We start from the raw sequence: 18,705 nt of genomic DNA on the forward strand, positions 1-18,705 counted from the left end.
AAAATGGGCTGCAATTTTCACAATTGATTTTGTTCCTCTAATTTAGTAAAACGTCTGGGGAACAGTCTTAATTACGTTAATAATTAAAATAGTAAACTCGAATTTCTAAAAAGTTGACCAAAACTCACCCTTAACAGTTTCCATTTTCCTTCCTTTGGAGTCATCGGCTCCCCGCCCGAGTACCCGAAAACAACCAGAAATTACCCCATGGCAGTTGCCACCACCGCCAGCACTATCAGTTAGTTGCTGCCAACATATACGTCCACATATACATACAACTGAAATCGCATCACCACCACCGACACACCTCGCACTCTCGGACGCTCTACGCCTCTCCGTCTCTCTTGTCCTTACACGCGAACGCACTGGTATGTTAGTTTGATCGGATTCAGATCTGAAGAAGACAGAGTGTGTGGTTGTGACTCGAGCGGTATCGAATTAGGGCGCGTTTTGACGGTGGATGGAAAATGGAGTACATAGACAGATTGCCGGCCATGGATCTGATGCGCTCGGAGAAGATGATGCTTGTGCAACTCATTATCCCCGTCGAGTCCGCTCACCGCGCCGTATCTTATCTCGGCGAACTCGGTCTCCTCCAATTCCGCGACGTACGCTCAGATCTCTCTCTTTCCATTATACGTTTTTGTAGATTAGCGCATAAAATTGCATTAAGTTATATCCATTTTTATTTATTGGATGAGATTTTAGTTTCTTCAGATCAATTATTTGGGTTTCTGTAGAGAGAGTGCCTAAAAGAGTGTGCGAATTGATTGGAAGGAATTTAGTGTTTATGCCGACAGGGTGGAAATAATAATCATCAAGTATTAGCATTGATATCTGCTCACGTAATAGGAATGAAGTATGATTAATGTATCCTGTTTTTTTAACAATTGGCTTCCGCATGTGTGTTTGTAACTGAAAAATTGATCCTTACTGAAGAATTCATGTATATATATATGTATTGGTGGAAGAGTATATACTGATCATTCAGAAAGACACAATCTTAAAAGTGCATAGATAGTATTTGTTCCCTTGTTTCAAATTTTTTTATATTAATTTCACTTTTTGTTTACAGCTCGAGTCCCATAGGATGTTTCAAGTGGATGTATAAAAGAAGATACCCCTGTATTTCAGTTGACTTTTCTTTCTTGCTAACTTTAGTATTTCTGAAACTTAAGTTTAGATGCTGTTATTGGCATTTATACAAGAGTTTTCTACTTATATTGAATATATTTTATAGAAGTCTTCTTTATGCTTGCGGTAGATTTTGTATATTCTGTGTTTACATGACGTCCGTCAACACACTGAAATTTTTTTATGTTGATTTGCAGTTAAATGATGATAAAAGCCCGTTTCAGCGAACATTTGTTAATCAGGTATGCTCATGCTATTGTTTGTTTATCATTAACAGATACCTAGTCATTTCATTTCTTTTCCTAAATTTTGAATGGTACAATTGGAGATAAAGCTAAGTTTATGACGGAATCTGTCTTGCCAATTTTAATTACTACTCCACTTCAGAGCAACTATTGTTTGGTTTTTATTGTTAACTGCACGGTTTAGCCAGAAGAATTTCTCAATAAAATAGTGTTAAGATGCAAACAATTTAATGCTGATACAGATTGTTTTAGGATGAGAAACTTAAAAAATAACAATGATAAATATAGCTCCGGAGATTTTTGTTGACTAGAAAGAATAATGTTCGAGTTGTCAAAAATAGTTGCTTGAAGGGGCCTGTAGCTCATCTTGAAACTCATTGTCTGTGATTGTTCAAGTGTTGTTCACCAAAAAGAATCAAGAATCCTGACAGATATTGTAACTTTGTTGCTTGAGTCTGCTAGAGCTTATTATGAAATTAATTTGCTATGGTTGTTCATATGCAATACTACTTAAAGATTTGTAGCATTTTTAATGAGACTGGAAATACTAGTATTCGCATAGCAGAGTTTTACCTCCGTTTAGGGCATTAATTCCTCTCTCTATTCTTCTCAAGTTTATTTTTCCAAAGAAATTCGACGATTCTTTTTCATAAGAGGCTTATTGATAATTTCTCCAATTAAGATCTTCCACCAAAATAATTGGGTTGCATTAGTTTAATTCGAGGTCACAAATACAAGCAACAGTGCTATATTCATGACAGACTACCTCCTCCACCAAAACAGTTAGTTTAGGGATGCATGTTTCATCTGATGTTTGGATGCTATGGTTTCTGCTCAAGAATGCAGCAAGCTGATTTTTGATCAGTCTTGCTATGTGGTTTGGTAGTGTGACAATGGTGGTTTGAGGCTCAGCCTTTGAGTGAGTTTCAGCAAGTCTTTGCTTTAAGCCTGTAACTATTGAGAAGAGAACCTCCTTCATGTGCTCACCTTTGTCTCGAGGAATTGGATTCTAGATCATCACTGGTGACCCTAGAGTCATGAAAGATCATATGCTTTCATACATTTGAGCGTTGTTCCTAACTAATATCTTGTTGACTGTGTTAGAGGAAGGCGCTTTGATGTTTCAAAAAGAATACTTTCAGAAGATGATTCGTCAGTCACAATATACCCCAGCAGCATAAGGAATGCTGCCTGGTGGTGAGCAGTTTTGGTGGTTCAAAGTTACTATCTTCCAGCAATCTCCAAAATTTTAGCTTGGTTCTTTTCTCATCAAGCTTCATAGTCCTTATCCTGAAATGGATAGAGGTGGTGCCTTGGTGGTAGTGAAACTGGTATCACAGATTACATCGTTATTCATTAGAAAGAAATTTCCTTCTTGTTGCTCATGGAAGAACTGAACTTGTTTACAGTTCTGTCCATGAATTCATACTATGTTAAAAAGACTGGATGCACTATAGATAAATGAGAGATAGTTTTATCTAATTGAGGGACTTCAAAGAAGTGAGCCGAGTATGTTAAGGAAACCATATACCGGAGCCGTAAATAATGTGATTTTTGCTCTTAAAGCTTTAGCTATTTTACTTTGTTTTTGTGGGAGGTGGTCCAGAAGACATTTGGCCCTGTTATAGTTGTCTCTAAATTTATACTTCTTTATCAGCAGACAAACATATATAATACACGTGAAATATTTTCTCAATCTCATTGGGAAGTGAAGTTACCTGCTCTACTGAAATGCAAATCTGCAATATGGCACTTGCGTGTCAATTAGGCTCTTATGATGGTTTGCTGGAAGTGACTGTCTTGTACCATCCTCATTGGTTGTTTGATTTTATTTTGGTATATTATCCACAGGTTAAAAGGTGTGCAGAGATGTCTAGGAAACTACGGTTTATCAAAGAGCAGATACATAAAGCTGGTTTGACACCATCTCCTAGTCCAGCCCCCCAACCTGATATTGACTTAGAAGAACTGGAGGTCTGTTTCTTTCTGTTACTAGCCTTTCTATGTTAAAGAATGGCTCTACTTCTCCTTCTACTGTGACAAATTATGATTTTTTTCGTATTTGATATTAGATTCAACTTGAGGAACATGAGCACGGGCTAATAGAAATGAATGCCAATAGTGAAAAACTGCAGCAAACATATAATGAGCTGCTCGAATTCAAGATGGTCTTGCAGAAGGTACATAGTCGAACATTGTGCATATCTTCTTTTCCTTTCTCAAGGAAAAAGAATCTTGTTTTTAAATTAAAAATTTAAACCTTGTAATCATATAAGTGTAAGAATTGACAGAAGTGTAAATCTAAATTAATCCAAAGCAATCTAGACAATACCATTTATGTTGAGGGGACTGGCATTAGGTTACTTTGTAAACCTGTTTTTCAGATATTTGTTTTATACAACTGGTGTTCTTTTGTCTGGAAGATTTAGTCTAATCTTGATAGTTTCTTTTGTAGCTTGCAGATCCAACAAGCGCACCGCAAGTTTTGTTTGCTTAGTGCTTGTGATACATGGTGTCGTTTGTTCTTATGATTTATGGACTTAGCGAGTAGTTGGTATCATATAGTTATTGAATGGTTGTTGAAGTTTAACTCTCTAGAATCACAAGGAAATATCTCAACTTCGTGATCCTTGACACTTGACTTACTAACCTTATATAACCAATGGACTGTTGTCCAGGTCCAGCTAGGAAGAGAAGTATGGAACATCCAGTCAACTCATCCAAAATTAAGGGGCAAGTGCTGACTGTAAAAAATAAAAGAATGGAATAGTTATTCATGCATACAACAAGCAACGAAAATAGAAACTAGCCAAAAAATGAAAGAAGACAAGGTTTGCATGGGCCAATTGATTTACCTGTGTCCACTGGCAACATTAGACAAAAAAAAGATTTTTAAGCTATCGCCTCTGTTGTTTGCTGCTTCTTTCTTTCTGCTGGGAGATTTTATATTGTTTTACAACCTCTGAACTCCGTGTCAGTCACATGTTGGAATCTAGGAGTTTGGTTATCCTATTCTATGAGGTGAATCATATAAGATGTATCTTTTCCTGGAAAAAAATTCAAATGAATGGATTTGTCAGGTTGCATGAATTAGATGCAACCCGAAACTACAGTTAAAACAAACTCAAGACCATAATGGAATAGATTACAGAAGGATATGTATCTGGATGTTGTGCTAATATGTTTCTTCACGGATCCTATATTCTACTTGTAAAATTTGCATGATTTTACATGATTTTTCACATTTATGTGTTGCCATGGGTAATTCCAGGCAGGTGACTTCCTTTTGTCAACTGGGAGTCATGTTGCAACCCAGGAGACAGAACTAGCAGAAAATATCCATGTAAATGATGATTATGCGGAGACATCATCGCTACTTGAACAGGTAACAAGCTATATGGTCTTTTGTCACTGGATGCTTTTATATTCATCTAGCATATTGCTGCTGTAATCAGGTAGGTTCTAATTTTCAGGAGATGCTACCTGGACCATCAAATCAAACTGGCGTAAGATTTATAAGTGGCATTATCTGTAAATCTAAAGTTCTGAGATTTGAAAGGATGTTGTTTCGCACAACAAGGGGCAACATGCTTTTCAATCAGGCACCTACTGATGATCAAATCCTGGATCCTGCAACAAATGAATTGGTATTGTTTCTTTGATTTTCTTTCTGGAGTGTTGAACATTTGTTATGTGAATGCCAAAGCATAAACTACAGAAACAAGCCTCAAGAAAGTGAAAGTTTACCACTCAAGAAATGAATGAAAACACTATGTCCTCAAAATTTTATTTCTTTGCTTGGATTTTCACTTGTTAAATAAGAGGAAAGTTATATTTTAGATTGTCTTTACAGATGAACAGTAATAACAATTTTCAAGGATTTGACGTATAGTTGGTTGATTGTTGTATCTGCAGGTTGAAAAAATAGTTTTTGTGGTATTCTTCTCAGGTGAGCAGGCGAGAGTGAAAATCCTGAAGATTTGTGAAGCATTTGGTGCAAATTGCTATCCAGTTGCAGAAGACACAATCAGGCGGAGGCAAATAACTCGAGAAGTATGTTTGTAACCAGATTGTTTTGTGTTCTGTTGCGTATAGGAAGGTTCATGCACATTTTTGCTCTGTGCATTTTTATTATTGCTACCCAAATTTATTAAATGACCCCTGTTTTTCCTATTTCACTCAATGCATGTGAGGACTTAGTATGCCATGGATCATCCCTTTGATTTAGTTAAATTTATCAAGAATGATTGTATATGCAACAAAGTTTGTCGAATTCAGGTGTATACTTTGACGTAAACATAGGATTGGTTGATTAACAGTAAATTTCTGGGTTGCTAATTCGTATTCTTACCCGGTACTGTAGAAATCCATATAGTTGCTGAAATCTATATTTCAATTTATCAAAGCTTTACCAATCAACACAAGTATTTGACCTTCTGCTGTTTGTATCATATTATGGTGTTTCCATGAATACTAAGTAGACCCATATTACTTCTAATTTACAGGTTTTATCACACTTGTCTGACTTGGAAACAACCTTAGAGGCTGGCCTCCGTCATCGCGATAAGGCTCTGATCTCTATTGGGTTCCACCTTGCTAAGTGGATGAATATGGTAAGCGATAGCTGTTGTATCTTCTTGTGAGTAAACTCAAAATAGCTGGAATAAGTTGTTTCTTGAACTCCACTTTCTAGGTGAGAAGGGAAAAGGCTGTTTATGACACACTAAATATGCTGAACTTTGATGTCACAAAGAAGTGCTTGGTTGGTGAGGGTTGGTGCCCCATATTTGCAAAGACTAAGGTGGTTTTCTACTGTTTAATCTTATATTTGTCTGCAAAGAACCTGGTTATCGTATTGATTCAAAGTTATAAAATCTGTCATATTGCAGATTCAAGAAGCTCTACAACGTGCAACCACTGATAGTAACTCACAAGTGGGTGTAATATTTCATGTGATGCATTCAGTTGAGTCTCCTCCAACATATTTCAAGACCAACCATTTGACAAATGCATATCAAGAAATTGTTGATGCATATGGGTAAGTCAGCACGTGTAATCATATTTGTTTGCGGTTGATATCTTCTCCGTTTATTTCTCTGGTTTCTATTTACTGTTTACTCTCATAAATTTAACAATATAATGTGCTTGTTGACAAGGAGTAATTTCTATGAAGTGCCATTGATAGTTTGGTGTTTGTTTCCGTCTTTCCGTACGATTGCTCTTGCGTTCTCTTAGTAAATATAAGATAAGACTGTTAGCTTCTTTTTCTTTTTTAATTTTGTTCGACCAAATGGTTTAGCTGGTACTTGTTGGTATTACTAATGATTTTGCCCAAACTTTCTAGGGTCTCCTATGAAATGAATAATAAAAACATGTCATCTTCCCTGAATAAAGTCCCTTGATTTCCCTTCTAAACAATGTGGCCTGAGGAACTTGTCTGGCCTGAGGAACTTGTCTCTTAGTAAATATAAGATAAGACTGTTAGCTTCTTTTTCTTTTTTAATTTTGTTCGACCAAATGGTTTAGCTGGTACTTGTTGGTATTAATAATGATTTTGCCCACACTTTCTAGGGTCTCCTATGAAATGAATAATAAAAACATGTCATCTTCCCTGAATAAAGTCCCTTGATTTCCCTTCTAAACAATGTGGCCTGAGGAACTTGTCTGGCTGTTTGCTCCGCCATAATCTTCAATGTCCTATTTGTTTTATTAATCAAGACTATTTTGTGTGCTTTGGAATCAATGATAGGATTCAGTTGGATTTGCTTTAGCTTTCTGTCTTAGGATCACAGACCTGTTCCAAGTTGCAGGGCAGTGATTTTAGCTAAAATTATGTTTTATTTCGTGCTGTGATTGACTTCAGTTGCGGATTGATTCAGGCATCATTTCAGGTTATAGCGTTTTCTCATGTAGTTTTTATGTGTTTTTATGGTGGCATCATAAAATATAATAGCTTCTTGCACACTAAATAAAGATCTAACTACATTGAAGGAGAGTCCACTTTGGACCCTATGAAATCTATTTGTGGAACTGCAATGTCCTGCTCAGGCCTTTGTGTTGCTTCTAAGCATTCGCCCCAGCATAAGATGTTCTTGAGTGGTGTTTCTATTTTGAATAAAAGAAAACTCTTGGGAACTATGTATTCTAGCAATTAAACCAACAAATGTTTCTTTTTCCTCTCTTTTGAACATTTGATAAACAAGTTTGATGAATACATTTTCACATGCTTTGGAGGTGTTCCCAACTTTTAGGCAACAGACAACCCATAAAACGTGCTCCTCCATCAGCTATGTAAATCCAAAGCATCTTACAAGGTGTTCTTTAAGAGCGCTTATAAATGGTTGAAAAGTAAGACCATAATGGGTACTATGTTGAAGCTACTTTGACTTGATATATGCTGTTGATATTAGGTTCAAATTCACTCATTTGATTAACATTTCATTGAGTATGTACTTACAAAACTATGATGTTTTCTTGGATATTTGTCTCTGCTTGCTAGTCCTTAGCTGCAAAACTCTAACACCCTTATCTGAAACTCTATTTTGTGCAGTGTTGCTAAATACCAGGAGGCAAATCCTGCTGTTTATACTATTATAACGTTTCCATTTCTTTTTGCTGTGATGTTTGGGGATTGGGGTCATGGTATATGCTTACTATTGGGAGCATTATTCCTTATTGCCCGTGAGAAAAAACTCGGTTCACAGGTATGGCCATTTCATTTGATGATTTTCTATCTTAAAGATTAAGGTCAACAATCTATCATATACCTTGCATATTTTTTATGAGCCTGAAATTTTCTGGCTGCTGTCGTGCATTCCTTTTGTATTTCAGGTGTTTTTTAAAATTGACTTATTGTTAAATGGAAACTCTTGTTCTTTTATCGGATTCTCAAGTAGCTATGGTGTGTATATGATGACAACATAGGTAATTTTATGTTGATTCCTGGTATTGAGCATATAGTATAGTTACTTGATCATTCGTTTAAGACTTTAAGATATGCAGAGGTATGGTGATTGCTTCAAAATTATTTGATCTATCGACCATGTCTTTTGTGAATTGTTTATAGCTTTTTTTTCTTGACAGTTTGTGTGAATTTGTGAATTATGTTCTGCTGCATACTTTTCTGTCAACTTTAGAAGTTCCAGTTATTTTCTTATACTCCGTATAATTTAAATGTTTATTTCTATCAGAAACTGGGAAGCTTCATGGAGATGCTATTTGGTGGTCGATATGTCCTCCTCTTGATGTCTCTCTTTTCAATTTATTGTGGTTTGATATACAATGAATTCTTTTCCGTTCCTTTTCACATATTTGGTAACTCTGCCTACAGATGCCGAGACACCACATGCAGGTAAGAATCAGTACCTTCTCTTGGTCACTGAAGTGACTTCTGTTATACTGGGTATGTGACTGGAATTAAAAATTATTCCATGTTCTCTGTTTCTTCCCAAGTTCCAAGTCCGCAGACAGAAAAAACAAAAGTCAAAAAGAAGAAAAAGGTGAAAATAAATAATTTTATGGAAGGTTTTGGAACGTAAAAGGGAAACTTGGGAAGCCGAAGGCGAAGAGCGTTAGTAGTTGCTATTGTTGAATGTGTTAGTTTCCATTGATAATGCCTAAGTTTCGTACTTGAGTTTGAATTAGGAAAACAAATTACTACAGCATATGAGCTAGGGATAATTTCCTTTTCCCCTAATTTAGGATCAGCTTTCTGGCTAGTCAAGTTGTTCGAGTTCCATCTGATACTTGGAAGTTCATTGTAAATAGTTTAGTTAAACAGTCTTTTAGCTGTATACTTGACATCTGGTTTGAGTGCATTATTTGATTCTTCCAATCCCAGTACTCATATTTTATCCTTTCTGTATACCAATCTTCTCGTCCAAGTTAGTGACAAGCACACTTTTTGATGCACATAGGTATATTACATGGATTAATGACTTCTATGCAAGCTCATTGTGCAAACCTTTAATTGCATATTCATTTTGGCCTATTTATTAAGCAGGAAGATGTTAAATCTCATTAACCCTAAATGTTGGGGGTCTGAGTTAAATACTATTTAGTCAAACTATTCCATGGGATTTCTCCTTAGATCTCTGGTATTGTAATGCTTTCCTCTTGGGGTTCCCTACCTTTCATTTCGCTATTTGCTATCATCTGGTATTTGATCCATTTTCTTTCTTATTTTCTGATGTATTGTAATATTTAGGTTTGCCTTCTTTACTTTTATGTTCTATAGAACTCAGCTGATGCTCTCTTTCTCTTGTTAACAGTGATTCACGTTCAGTTGGTTTAGTCAAATATCAAGATACATATCCATTTGGCGTAGATCCAAGTTGGCGTGGAAGTCGTTCTGAGTTGCCTTTCTTGAATTCTCTCAAAATGAAAATGTCTATTTTGTTCGGTATTGCACAGATGAATCTAGGAATTATACTAAGTTATTTCAATGCGCGCTACTTCGGCAACTCACTTGATATTAAGTATGTTGTCTTTCTACTTTTCTCTAGTTTTTAATAATTTAGTACCGTTATAGGAACTTAGTCTTTTAATTTCCTTTCAGGTATCAGTTTGTGCCCCAGATGATCTTCCTTAACAGCCTATTTGGATATCTCTCTCTTTTGATCATTATAAAATGGTGCAGTGGTTCTCAAGCAGATCTCTATCATGTGATGATTTACATGTTCTTAAGTCCTTTTGAAGATTTAGGTGAAAACAAGCTATTCTGGGGTCAGAATGTACTTCAGGTCATTGTTAAATCTGATTTGATTATGCCATTGATATATTTGCAGGTGCATGTCGACATGCAAACATACATAATTAAGTATTGATTTCATTATTTTGCCCCGGTTTTTGGCAGGTTATATTGCTGCTTTTAGCTGTTATTGCTGTCCCATGGATGCTCTTCCCTAAACCTTTTATTTTAAAAAGACTTCATACTGAGGTACTCTCTATGTCCTCTATTTGTATTTATGTATGTTATCTTTCTTTTATCTTATCCGACCTGGAAGATTGTGGAAAACCTCTCTTTATCGGAACCTGTCCTTGTTTTTCTTTTAGCCTTTTTCCATAATTACAGTTTATTTTGTCGTCTTTTTTGTTTATGTAGTGCATGTACCTTTTTGGCTTTCTACTTGTATGTCTGAAAGAAATTCTAAAGTGCTTGGTTTGGTTGTTTGCAACATGATTTTTCATAGTTGAAGCAATGAAAATAGGTATTTCTTTTATATTTGTCTCAGAAAATATTTGAGCAAGCTGAGAGAAGGTAAAGCTTTCCTTTTTGTTTCTTCACCTTGTACTTTTGTCTTAGAAAATAATTTAAAGAGCTTAGCTGTGCCTCACGAGTGTTTGTAGCTGACACAAGTTGAGTAAAATGGAAGAAGACCGTTCTTATTGTTTCATTCACCCTTTGTAAAAACACTTTCGGTTTGTTAAAGAGTTTTTCTGCTATAAGACTTCTTTTCTTATCTCTTCACATTTATCTGGCGAAGTATTGACGTTGTCCCCCAACTGGAACACCTTCTACATTTGTCTGATAAAGTAATTAAAGGTTCATGTTTTGGCTTGTTTTGCCTTTGTGTTTCACGGTAGCAAGTTGGGAACGTGTATGTTGTTGCGCTTAACTCAAATACCCTGTTGAAATGCAGTAATATGATTGAAATCTTTGGGAACATTATGAAGAAAATTGGAAAGAGAGTGGTACGAACTTGAAATGCCCATTCAACTGTTTCTCCTTGAAATATGCACCCAATATGCTTTGTTTCAAAATAGAATTTTCTGAAATTAAATAAGTACCAAAGAACCAGCACTCTGATTTTGACAAGCCTATTGGAGTAAAAATTGAGTGAAGTACCAAAGTAATGAAACCTTTGGGACAGTTATTAACTTTGACATTTGTTGTGCATATGTAAGAGATTTCAAGGTCGGTCATACACGGCCCTTGGAACCTCTGACATTTATGATGACGAGGAACCTGATTCTGCAAGAGAACCACACCTTGAGGAGTTCAATTTTAGTGAGGTCTTTGTGCATCAAATGATACACTCCATTGAGTTTGTGCTTGGTGCAGTTTCAAACACTGCATCATATCTCCGGCTATGGGCTTTGAGGTAGGAGCAATTTCAACATCAAATTATGCATAAGCATTCTTGGCTTATTCATCTTATAACTCTTGTTTTTGTTTTATCCCAGTTTGGCACATTCAGAATTATCAACTGTTTTCTATGAAAAAGTTCTCCTCCTTGCTTGGGGGTAAGTTTTTTTGGCAGCAGCATGCGCCCTTAATAGATCCTGCTTTTTATGGTTTTGCTTATATTACTTTCAATGTCCTCTTGAGTTTTTCATAGTGCTTACACTTGCTTGTAAAAAGTTTTGTTTCTCTTAAACTGCTGTTGCACTTAGTTTCAGCTGTTTTGGAGAATATTTTTGTTGATTTCACACTCCCCTCAACTTATGTCCTATCTGGTCAAATGTGTCCTGCTAATAAACATAGTCAATTGAACTAGTAAAATAAAATTGCCAGGAAACTTGTATATTCATATTTCATGTACCTTTATGAGGTATTTGCAACAATTAAAAATAAGTACTTATCAGTTTTTTGTTGAAAATAAGTTGAAAAAAGAGTGTTTCATTTACAGCCTCTTTTTTTAAATTGTTAAATTAAGTTGATTGAAGTGAAAAGCTATAAGCAACACCCTACCAACTTTTAAGTTCTTACGCCAAATACTTCAACTTCAATTTTTTTTTTCGCCTTCACTTTTGTTTTTGAACACTCCCCAGCTAAACTTTCAACTGCATTTTATTCCCACGTCCAAAGCAAAGGTTGTTGCACACGCCTAATTAATTAAGGATGTGTTTGTGATGATCTTAAGTAATTTTCTCTATTTCTCCTCACCCAAACCCTCCTCCCACCTCCTCTCTGACTAGTGATACAAAGTAGAAGTGTGCAAGAAAGGCAAGAAGCTGTTGTTTGCCTTGATAGAGATGCATGTGAAACATTGCATGCTTTGTCAGAATTACAGCCGACTGATTGAGCATAGATCAAAGTATGACATGCAACATATGATTCCATCACTGTAAGTGATGAGAAAGCAGAAACTGTAGTTCTGTACAAATGGAGATGTGAAATGCAGAAATCTCTATGTTGGGTGTTGTATTTGGGATGTGTAATGAAATGGTATTCCTACAGGACCATCATATTACAACACTGATGGTCATTACCTAGTGCTTATACAGAAGAATCTGACACTGAATTTGAGATAGCATGACAAAAGATACCAATAGGTTGCAGGCCATGTGCATGCTTAATAACAAGTTTGCTTTCTGTATGGCCAAATATTTTACTGCTCCCATGTATGTCAGTGCAGGTACGACAATCTTGTCATACGTTTAGTGGGTCTGGCAGTTTTTTCTTTTGCAACAGCGTTTATACTACTCATGATGGAGACCCTCAGTGCTTTCCTCCATGCTCTCCGTCTCCATTGGGTGGAATTTCAAAACAAGTTCTACAGCGGTGATGGATACAAGTTTAGGCCCTTTTCTTTTGCTGCATTAAATGAAGATGAGGACTAGTACCTTCTTTGTGTCCTTTCTTTTTCGAAATTTTTGTCAGGAAGTTGTACGCAAGATGGAAAATTTTGCAGCAGCAGTGGTGCATAGTTGAAGCATATTTGAGCTAACTAAGGATCTTTTACTTCTTGCCTTTAACATGATACGGGTCCATTTGGGTTGCAATCCTTGCTTAAGATTGATCGGATGCAATCGGCAGCTTATCGGGAGAGCTTGTAAGTAATTTTTCTCCTCTAATCCATTCCTCTCCTGTGCACAGAGGAATTAGGATTCAGCTTTTGTAAACAGGGACCCTTTATGTCTTAAGATATCTACCCTGCCTTTTCTTTTTCTTTTGTTCATTTAGGGGGTTACATTTATATAATTTTAACACATAAAAACCCTTGCTCAAGATACCTATTGGCTACGTTTAGATAGTTCTTCATGTAATAAATAGTCATATTCTTATAGAGTTGTGACTTTTGGAAATAGATTTGGCAATTTACATGTGCCAGATTTGACTATTGTGGCCTTGCAGTCCCATGTGGTCTGTCAATCACAAGCGGGGCCTGACTCGACAGCGTGCTATTTGCTTATATGGAAGTCTGATATAGACAAAAATTGGGAAGATTTTTGTTGCCCTGCTTGGATTATTTCTGATATATTTATGTTTGTTACCTGAAAAAATTGTGCCTGGCTCCTTTGCAAATTTGTATTTATCTCATTTCTATTCCGAAATCATAGAACTCATTGCAATTGAATTTGCATATTTGCTGACATTATGATATAGCCTTTTTTACAAAATATGTGAATTACAACACCAAAGATCAATAGTTTTATACGTACACTTCATGACCAGTAAAGACTCAATCCTGTGGATCTACTAATGCTGTTGCAAGCATTCCTCGAACTGCTGTTCCAGTGATGTACTAGTTTTCCCCGACATCCAGCTTAATTTAAGTCAATTTTTTAGATAATTTTGCTAATCAAAATTTGAGAATTAAACGAAGAATAACCATCAATCACTTTCTTGTTTAAGTTTAACTAATGCACAAGCTACATGATCCTGTGTTATAAATTTATCTTTGATTTTTTTCGATGGGTATATTTATCTAAATATACAAATCACTATATGCCTGTATGTATAATGAATAGAAATCATCTTATTTATTTTGACGTGAACTTACCGGATACCGTAATATAATGATTACTATTTTTACTTTGATTTACTTGAACAAAATTTCGTTGATCCCAAATCAAAATTTATTTAAATCCCATTTCTACATTTATCACTGTGTCTAAAGTTGTAAGTAGATAATTATTATACATTATATCAACAAACATTATGATGTGATAAGTGAAAATTGGATTTACTCACATTTATTTAATTTCATAACAAATATCATTATATTTCATATGTCATTTCATATGTATCTAAATTTAGTAAGTTTTCTGAGGGCATATTCAAATAGGAAAAGATTCAAGTATGTTTAGATAGTTTGATATTCTGAAATGTGACTTATTCTAAGACAAGAACCAATAAGTACTATACTGGAAAGATTCTGGTTATGGTTCTCGAATGTTAAGGTTGTAAGGAAGATATAATAAACGTTGTAAGAGAATATGAGTCATAAAAAATTGTAGTTAATATAAGACTAGAATTTATAAATTTGGTGTACATTAATCACAAATCTACAAAAAAAAAAATCTAGAGGCATCATCAGTTTATTCATATTTGGTTTCAAGTTGAGTTGTGTCCTGAATCTCCAAATCAATGCGACTCGAATGTGAAAAACACTGCCAATCTTGGCCTGTTTTGAGATTAATAAAAAATTTGGGGATATTTGTATAAATTTTTAGAATCTTGAGGTAGTCCTACGTTATATACTTAAATCTTCATATTCTTTTTTGGATGATTCCCATATTCATGTTAATACAAATATAATTTATTTATCCTAATGTTTATTTGAATACAAACAAACTTATTATGTAGTAAGAATTTTCCATAGGAAATAGGTAGACACAAGGTCTTGACAGTTATGAGTAAAGAAGGGTTTGAGATTTTATTTTTAATTACGGAAAAGGATTTGGGATTTATGATAATTGATACCCTTCTTTACTACAACGCGAAACTTCTTCTTATTGTTTTGGTGAATGTAAAACGCGAAACTTCGATCCCTATGTACGCAGTGGGAAGATCATCGTAAGGTGACCTGCGTACGACGTCGCTGGACCTGCCGCCTCCTGTTCGCCCCCACACTCTATCTATCTAACTGTATGTATAGATTTATACTCTGAGCTTACAATTCCCATTGCATGGTGCCTCCACTTCTTCTGACTCAACGGATGCCTCTGTCTCCATCCACGATCCTCGCTTCTTGCTTCTCGCTGTTCCAATTCTCCTCTTTCTACTGTCCAACCCGCTGTTCTTCTTTCCTTCTCTCTGAACTTGCTAGCTGAAATTCAGGCGATAATCGATATGGAGGGAGTTTTCAAGAATTCTGATAATGGGCTGCTCGAATTCTTCAAGAGGGAGATGGGTTTTTGCTCTCCCAGGATTTTCTCGCGCCGCATGTCTGCTTCCGAGGTGCTACTCCTCTTCCCTTCTCCTAGGTGTATCTCTCTGTTTGATTTGATGATGGTTTTCTTTAGTATAATTCGGCTGATTTTTGCTGTTTTATTTGGATTTGATTGTGATTAGGTTTGTGTTTCTTCTTTTTGTGTTGCTTATAATCCTGTTGGTTTTGTCTGCTTTATTTCTTTGAGGTGTGAATTCTTTCGTGCCTGCCGGTTTTATGTTAACTGGAATTTCATATGCTTATGTCTTTATCAGAATGGTAAGGGATACTACAATTAGGTTGCCAAGATAGTGCAGTGAATAGGTACTCTTGAAATTGTTTGTGATTATTATATTGGCTGTCAGGGCTTTAGTTGTAGATCCTCTGATGCGAAAATTGAGTCTTGCTTCTCTGGTAGTCTGCTCGTGCTCACATGGACACATACGTGTATACAGAATACATCAATGAGAAAGGCAACAAAAGAGATGCTGCATGAGTATTGCTTTAAATTTGGCACAATTTGATCAAATGCAGATGCAGAAGCCTGGAGTCATCTATGTAATTGGACCAATTTTTGAGATATAGACTTTGATCTTATTAGTAGAAAATATATTCAACTCATAGAAGATAAAATATCGGATTTCTTCAAATTTTCTGCTGCTTAGATAGTTTCCCAAAACCTGAATCGTTTCCCAGGTTCTTTTTGTTGAGAAGTCTGATGTTCTTTTCTAGTCTCCTCTTCAATGCATCATTCCAATTTTCGAACTTAAATTTTGTGTCACGCCATTTACTCCTTCCGTCAAAGATCTTTTCATGCATTCCAAGCGTGACAATGGACATGTTTGCTAGGAGTCTAGGAAAGATCGACTTAACTTTGAATTGTTTGTTTGCTGCGCCTATATACTTAGTTTTTAAGGTATTATTGGATTTCCTAATGCTTTCCCTATATGTGATCTGTCATCAATGAATTGCACTGAAGACATGCTAGATAGATCCTAGTTTTATCAGACAATGGCCTGCATCTAGTTGGCAGTTTCTTCTACTTTTAGAAGACAATTTTGGGAATTAGGTATTACATTATGATCTCTTTTACAATAAAACCTTATTTGTTGATTATTTTATGTGCTATTCAAACTCTATTGTTTGGTGTCCATTAGCTTGGCAAAAAGCCAACTAGCTGAGCAGGCCTGCGGGTTTACATTGTCTATAGTTCTTGCCAAACATCTATTTGATCTTGAACATGATGGAATTGATTAATAACTCAACTCAAGAAAGTCCTATGCCTTGGAGCTAAACGAAGCTAATTTTTTGGTAAATAAACCCTTTTCTTCTATTCACTTAATTAAGTGAAATTAGCAACATTTCCATCTCAGAAAATCTGACTTCATGTTATTTGGGGTGAGTATAACATAAATATCAATTGAATACTGGAGCCTGCTAGTGTTCACTAAATGTGCCAAAACAACTTGGACACTTCTCCTGCAACTTGTCTTCTATGGATGCTATATTGACCAATATGCCAAAAATGTTTTGATCACCCTATGCTATCTGGTCTAGCCAATATCCACTCTTAAGTCTCTTATCCACTTCCCTTGATTTATTTTGTTGTGCTTCGGTGCTTCTTAATATCCTTGAATTGATCTCGTACAACGTTGTCGTCATATTGCATTCATATATTTGTTCCTTTAATTATTTAGGTTACAGTTATTAGACAAAAATCTCAGAGACATTTCTCCATATTTTTCCAAGAATTCTTTACGTGTTTCCTAACATCATCTTTCAAACTGTATCCTTCCTTAAAGAAATTGAATCCACCTTCCTACAGTGCACTTAACTTTCATTGGATATCACGTTTCAAATTTAACAGGATTTTCGAATTGTGCAGTTATAGTTATAGCAATGATTTGAATTGAAATATTCCAGAAGAAAAGAATCTTTAAGTAAATACATTCATATGATATCTGACAGTAATAAAATTGACGCAAAATGCTAAACAAATTCCGTCGCTTGATGTTGGGGGAAAACTACTCTCTACAGTTTGTAGAATAAACTGTTCTCTAATAGAAAAATGGATGGTACTGATGGGGAAAATAAATGATGTACCAATATCAATATGTAAAATAATTGTTCTGCATAGACGATACTGAGCTTCTAGTTTGTACATGTTGTTTAGATAAGACGTCTGTGCATTATTACATCTCTTTGCATCAAATTCCGTTCATCTTTTGGTTTGTTATTTCTGTTATATAGGTGCTACAGCTGTATGTTCCTTGTTTTCACTTCCTTTTTTTTAGCTAGGTTATATGCATCAGAATAATATGTTCACAGTTTTGACAACTTACTTTGTCTATCTCAACATCTTCTTGAATTTTGTGTCTATCAATTGTTCAAAATTTAGCTCTGATCCTCAGTGACTTTCATGTCATGTAACGTGCCTTTTCTTGCTTGATGCAGACCCTGATCAAGCAGATTGATTTGTATGGAAAACTTACTGGACACCAGGGTTGTGTAAATACAGTTGAGTTCAACTCTACTGGTGAGCTTCTCGTGTCAGGTTCAGATGACAGACAAATCATGCTCTGGGATTGGGCAGCACGGAAACTAAAATTTTCTTATCCATCTGGCCATTTGGACAACATTTTCCAGGCTAGATTCATGCCATTTACTGATGACCGCAAAATAGTAACTTCATCTGCTGATTGCCAGGTAATTTGGCCAGTAATATATGCGTTGGAGAGTTCTATTATTGTTCCTCTATGTCAGAGTAATTCTTTGGGGTTATAATTTAATTAAAAGTAAAGCCTACTATTATGATAAGATGGCTGGCTAACTTGGAATTTATTACTTTGAAATATCCAGAATATTCGTTTGATTAATAGTAGAGGCAATGTCCCAAATTTGAAGTATCTTGTAGGTAAAAAGATGCAGAAACAAACTGTAATTGTATTTGGGTTTGCTAAATAAGAATAGAGGGTTATTTTCAGTGTTTTCCACTGCTATTATGAGTATTTATTGAAATTACAAGTACCCCTTTGATTAATGACCATTAGTCAAACTTGATGGAATTGGGTTAAACAACAACTTTACCCATCTAAAACTCCAAAAAGGAAATGAAGGAACTCAGTAAGATACTTATACATGAAATGAGCATATCCCTCAGCCCCCTCTCACTTGAATGTGGTGTTGCAGTAGATCCACCTCTTTTCTCTCTCCCCCCCCCCCCCCCT

The 18,705-nt window shown here is 35.6% G+C and overlaps 2 protein-coding genes across 6 annotated transcripts in view; both read left to right on the forward strand.

Annotated features, from left to right (window-relative positions):
- On the forward strand, nucleotides 71–13,550 carry LOC105170339 (V-type proton ATPase subunit a1). 4 transcript variants are annotated; one of them, XM_020696762.1, is made up of 18 exons: nucleotides 72–608; nucleotides 1,332–1,376; nucleotides 3,231–3,353; nucleotides 3,452–3,559; nucleotides 4,651–4,764; nucleotides 4,835–5,026; nucleotides 5,295–5,432; nucleotides 5,885–5,992; nucleotides 6,073–6,180; nucleotides 6,269–6,417; nucleotides 7,930–8,083; nucleotides 8,570–8,730; nucleotides 9,650–9,856; nucleotides 9,937–10,120; nucleotides 10,234–10,317; nucleotides 11,286–11,482; nucleotides 11,565–11,624; nucleotides 12,740–13,550. In XM_020696762.1, exons 1-18 carry the CDS (start codon nucleotides 468–470, stop codon nucleotides 12,942–12,944), a joined length of 2,478 nt encoding a protein of 825 aa, XP_020552421.1. In that variant the 5' UTR covers nucleotides 72–467; the 3' UTR covers nucleotides 12,945–13,550. The 4 variants fall into 4 exon arrangements, with proteins under 4 accessions (XP_020552423.1, XP_020552422.1, XP_020552421.1 ...); XM_011091066.2 differs by having other exon boundaries at nucleotides 74–608; nucleotides 4,853–5,026; XM_020696764.1 differs by lacking the exons at nucleotides 11,565–11,624; nucleotides 12,740–13,550 and adding an exon at nucleotides 11,021–11,072 and having other exon boundaries at nucleotides 71–608; nucleotides 11,286–11,374.
- The window catches only part of LOC105170341 (DDB1- and CUL4-associated factor 8), a 5,787-nt gene continuing 2,065 nt past the window's right edge, over nucleotides 14,984–18,705 (forward strand). Inside the window, exons 1-3 of one of the 2 annotated variants that reach the window (XM_020696854.1) lie at nucleotides 14,984–15,195; nucleotides 15,388–15,507; nucleotides 17,933–18,184. In XM_020696854.1, the coding sequence (XP_020552513.1) occupies nucleotides 15,400–15,507; nucleotides 17,933–18,184 (360 nt within the window). In that variant the 5' untranslated portion in view covers nucleotides 14,984–15,195; nucleotides 15,388–15,399. Of the gene's footprint in view, nucleotides 15,508–17,932; nucleotides 18,185–18,705 lie in introns of both variants that reach the window. The other variant, XM_011091069.2, reaches the window with a different exon arrangement.

The sequence above is a fragment of the Sesamum indicum genome, linkage group LG9 (genome assembly GCF_000512975.1).
Source record: "Sesamum indicum cultivar Zhongzhi No. 13 linkage group LG9, S_indicum_v1.0, whole genome shotgun sequence".
NCBI lineage: Eukaryota > Viridiplantae > Streptophyta > Magnoliopsida > Lamiales > Pedaliaceae > Sesamum > Sesamum indicum.

What these genes read in the sequence shown, in the direction of transcription:
- LOC105170339 (XM_020696762.1), top strand. Translation starts at nt 468, where the DNA reads ATGGAGTACATAGACAGATTGCCGGCCATGGATCTGATGCGCTCGGAG. An exon ending in ATCCTGCAACAAATGAATTG is followed by an intron (nt 5,027 to 5,294) that starts GTATTGTTTCTT and finishes TTGTATCTGCAG; the next exon opens with GTTGAAAAAATAGTTTTTGT. An exon ending in CTCCGGCTATGGGCTTTGAG is followed by an intron (nt 11,483 to 11,564) that starts GTAGGAGCAATT and finishes GTTTTATCCCAG; the next exon opens with TTTGGCACATTCAGAATTAT.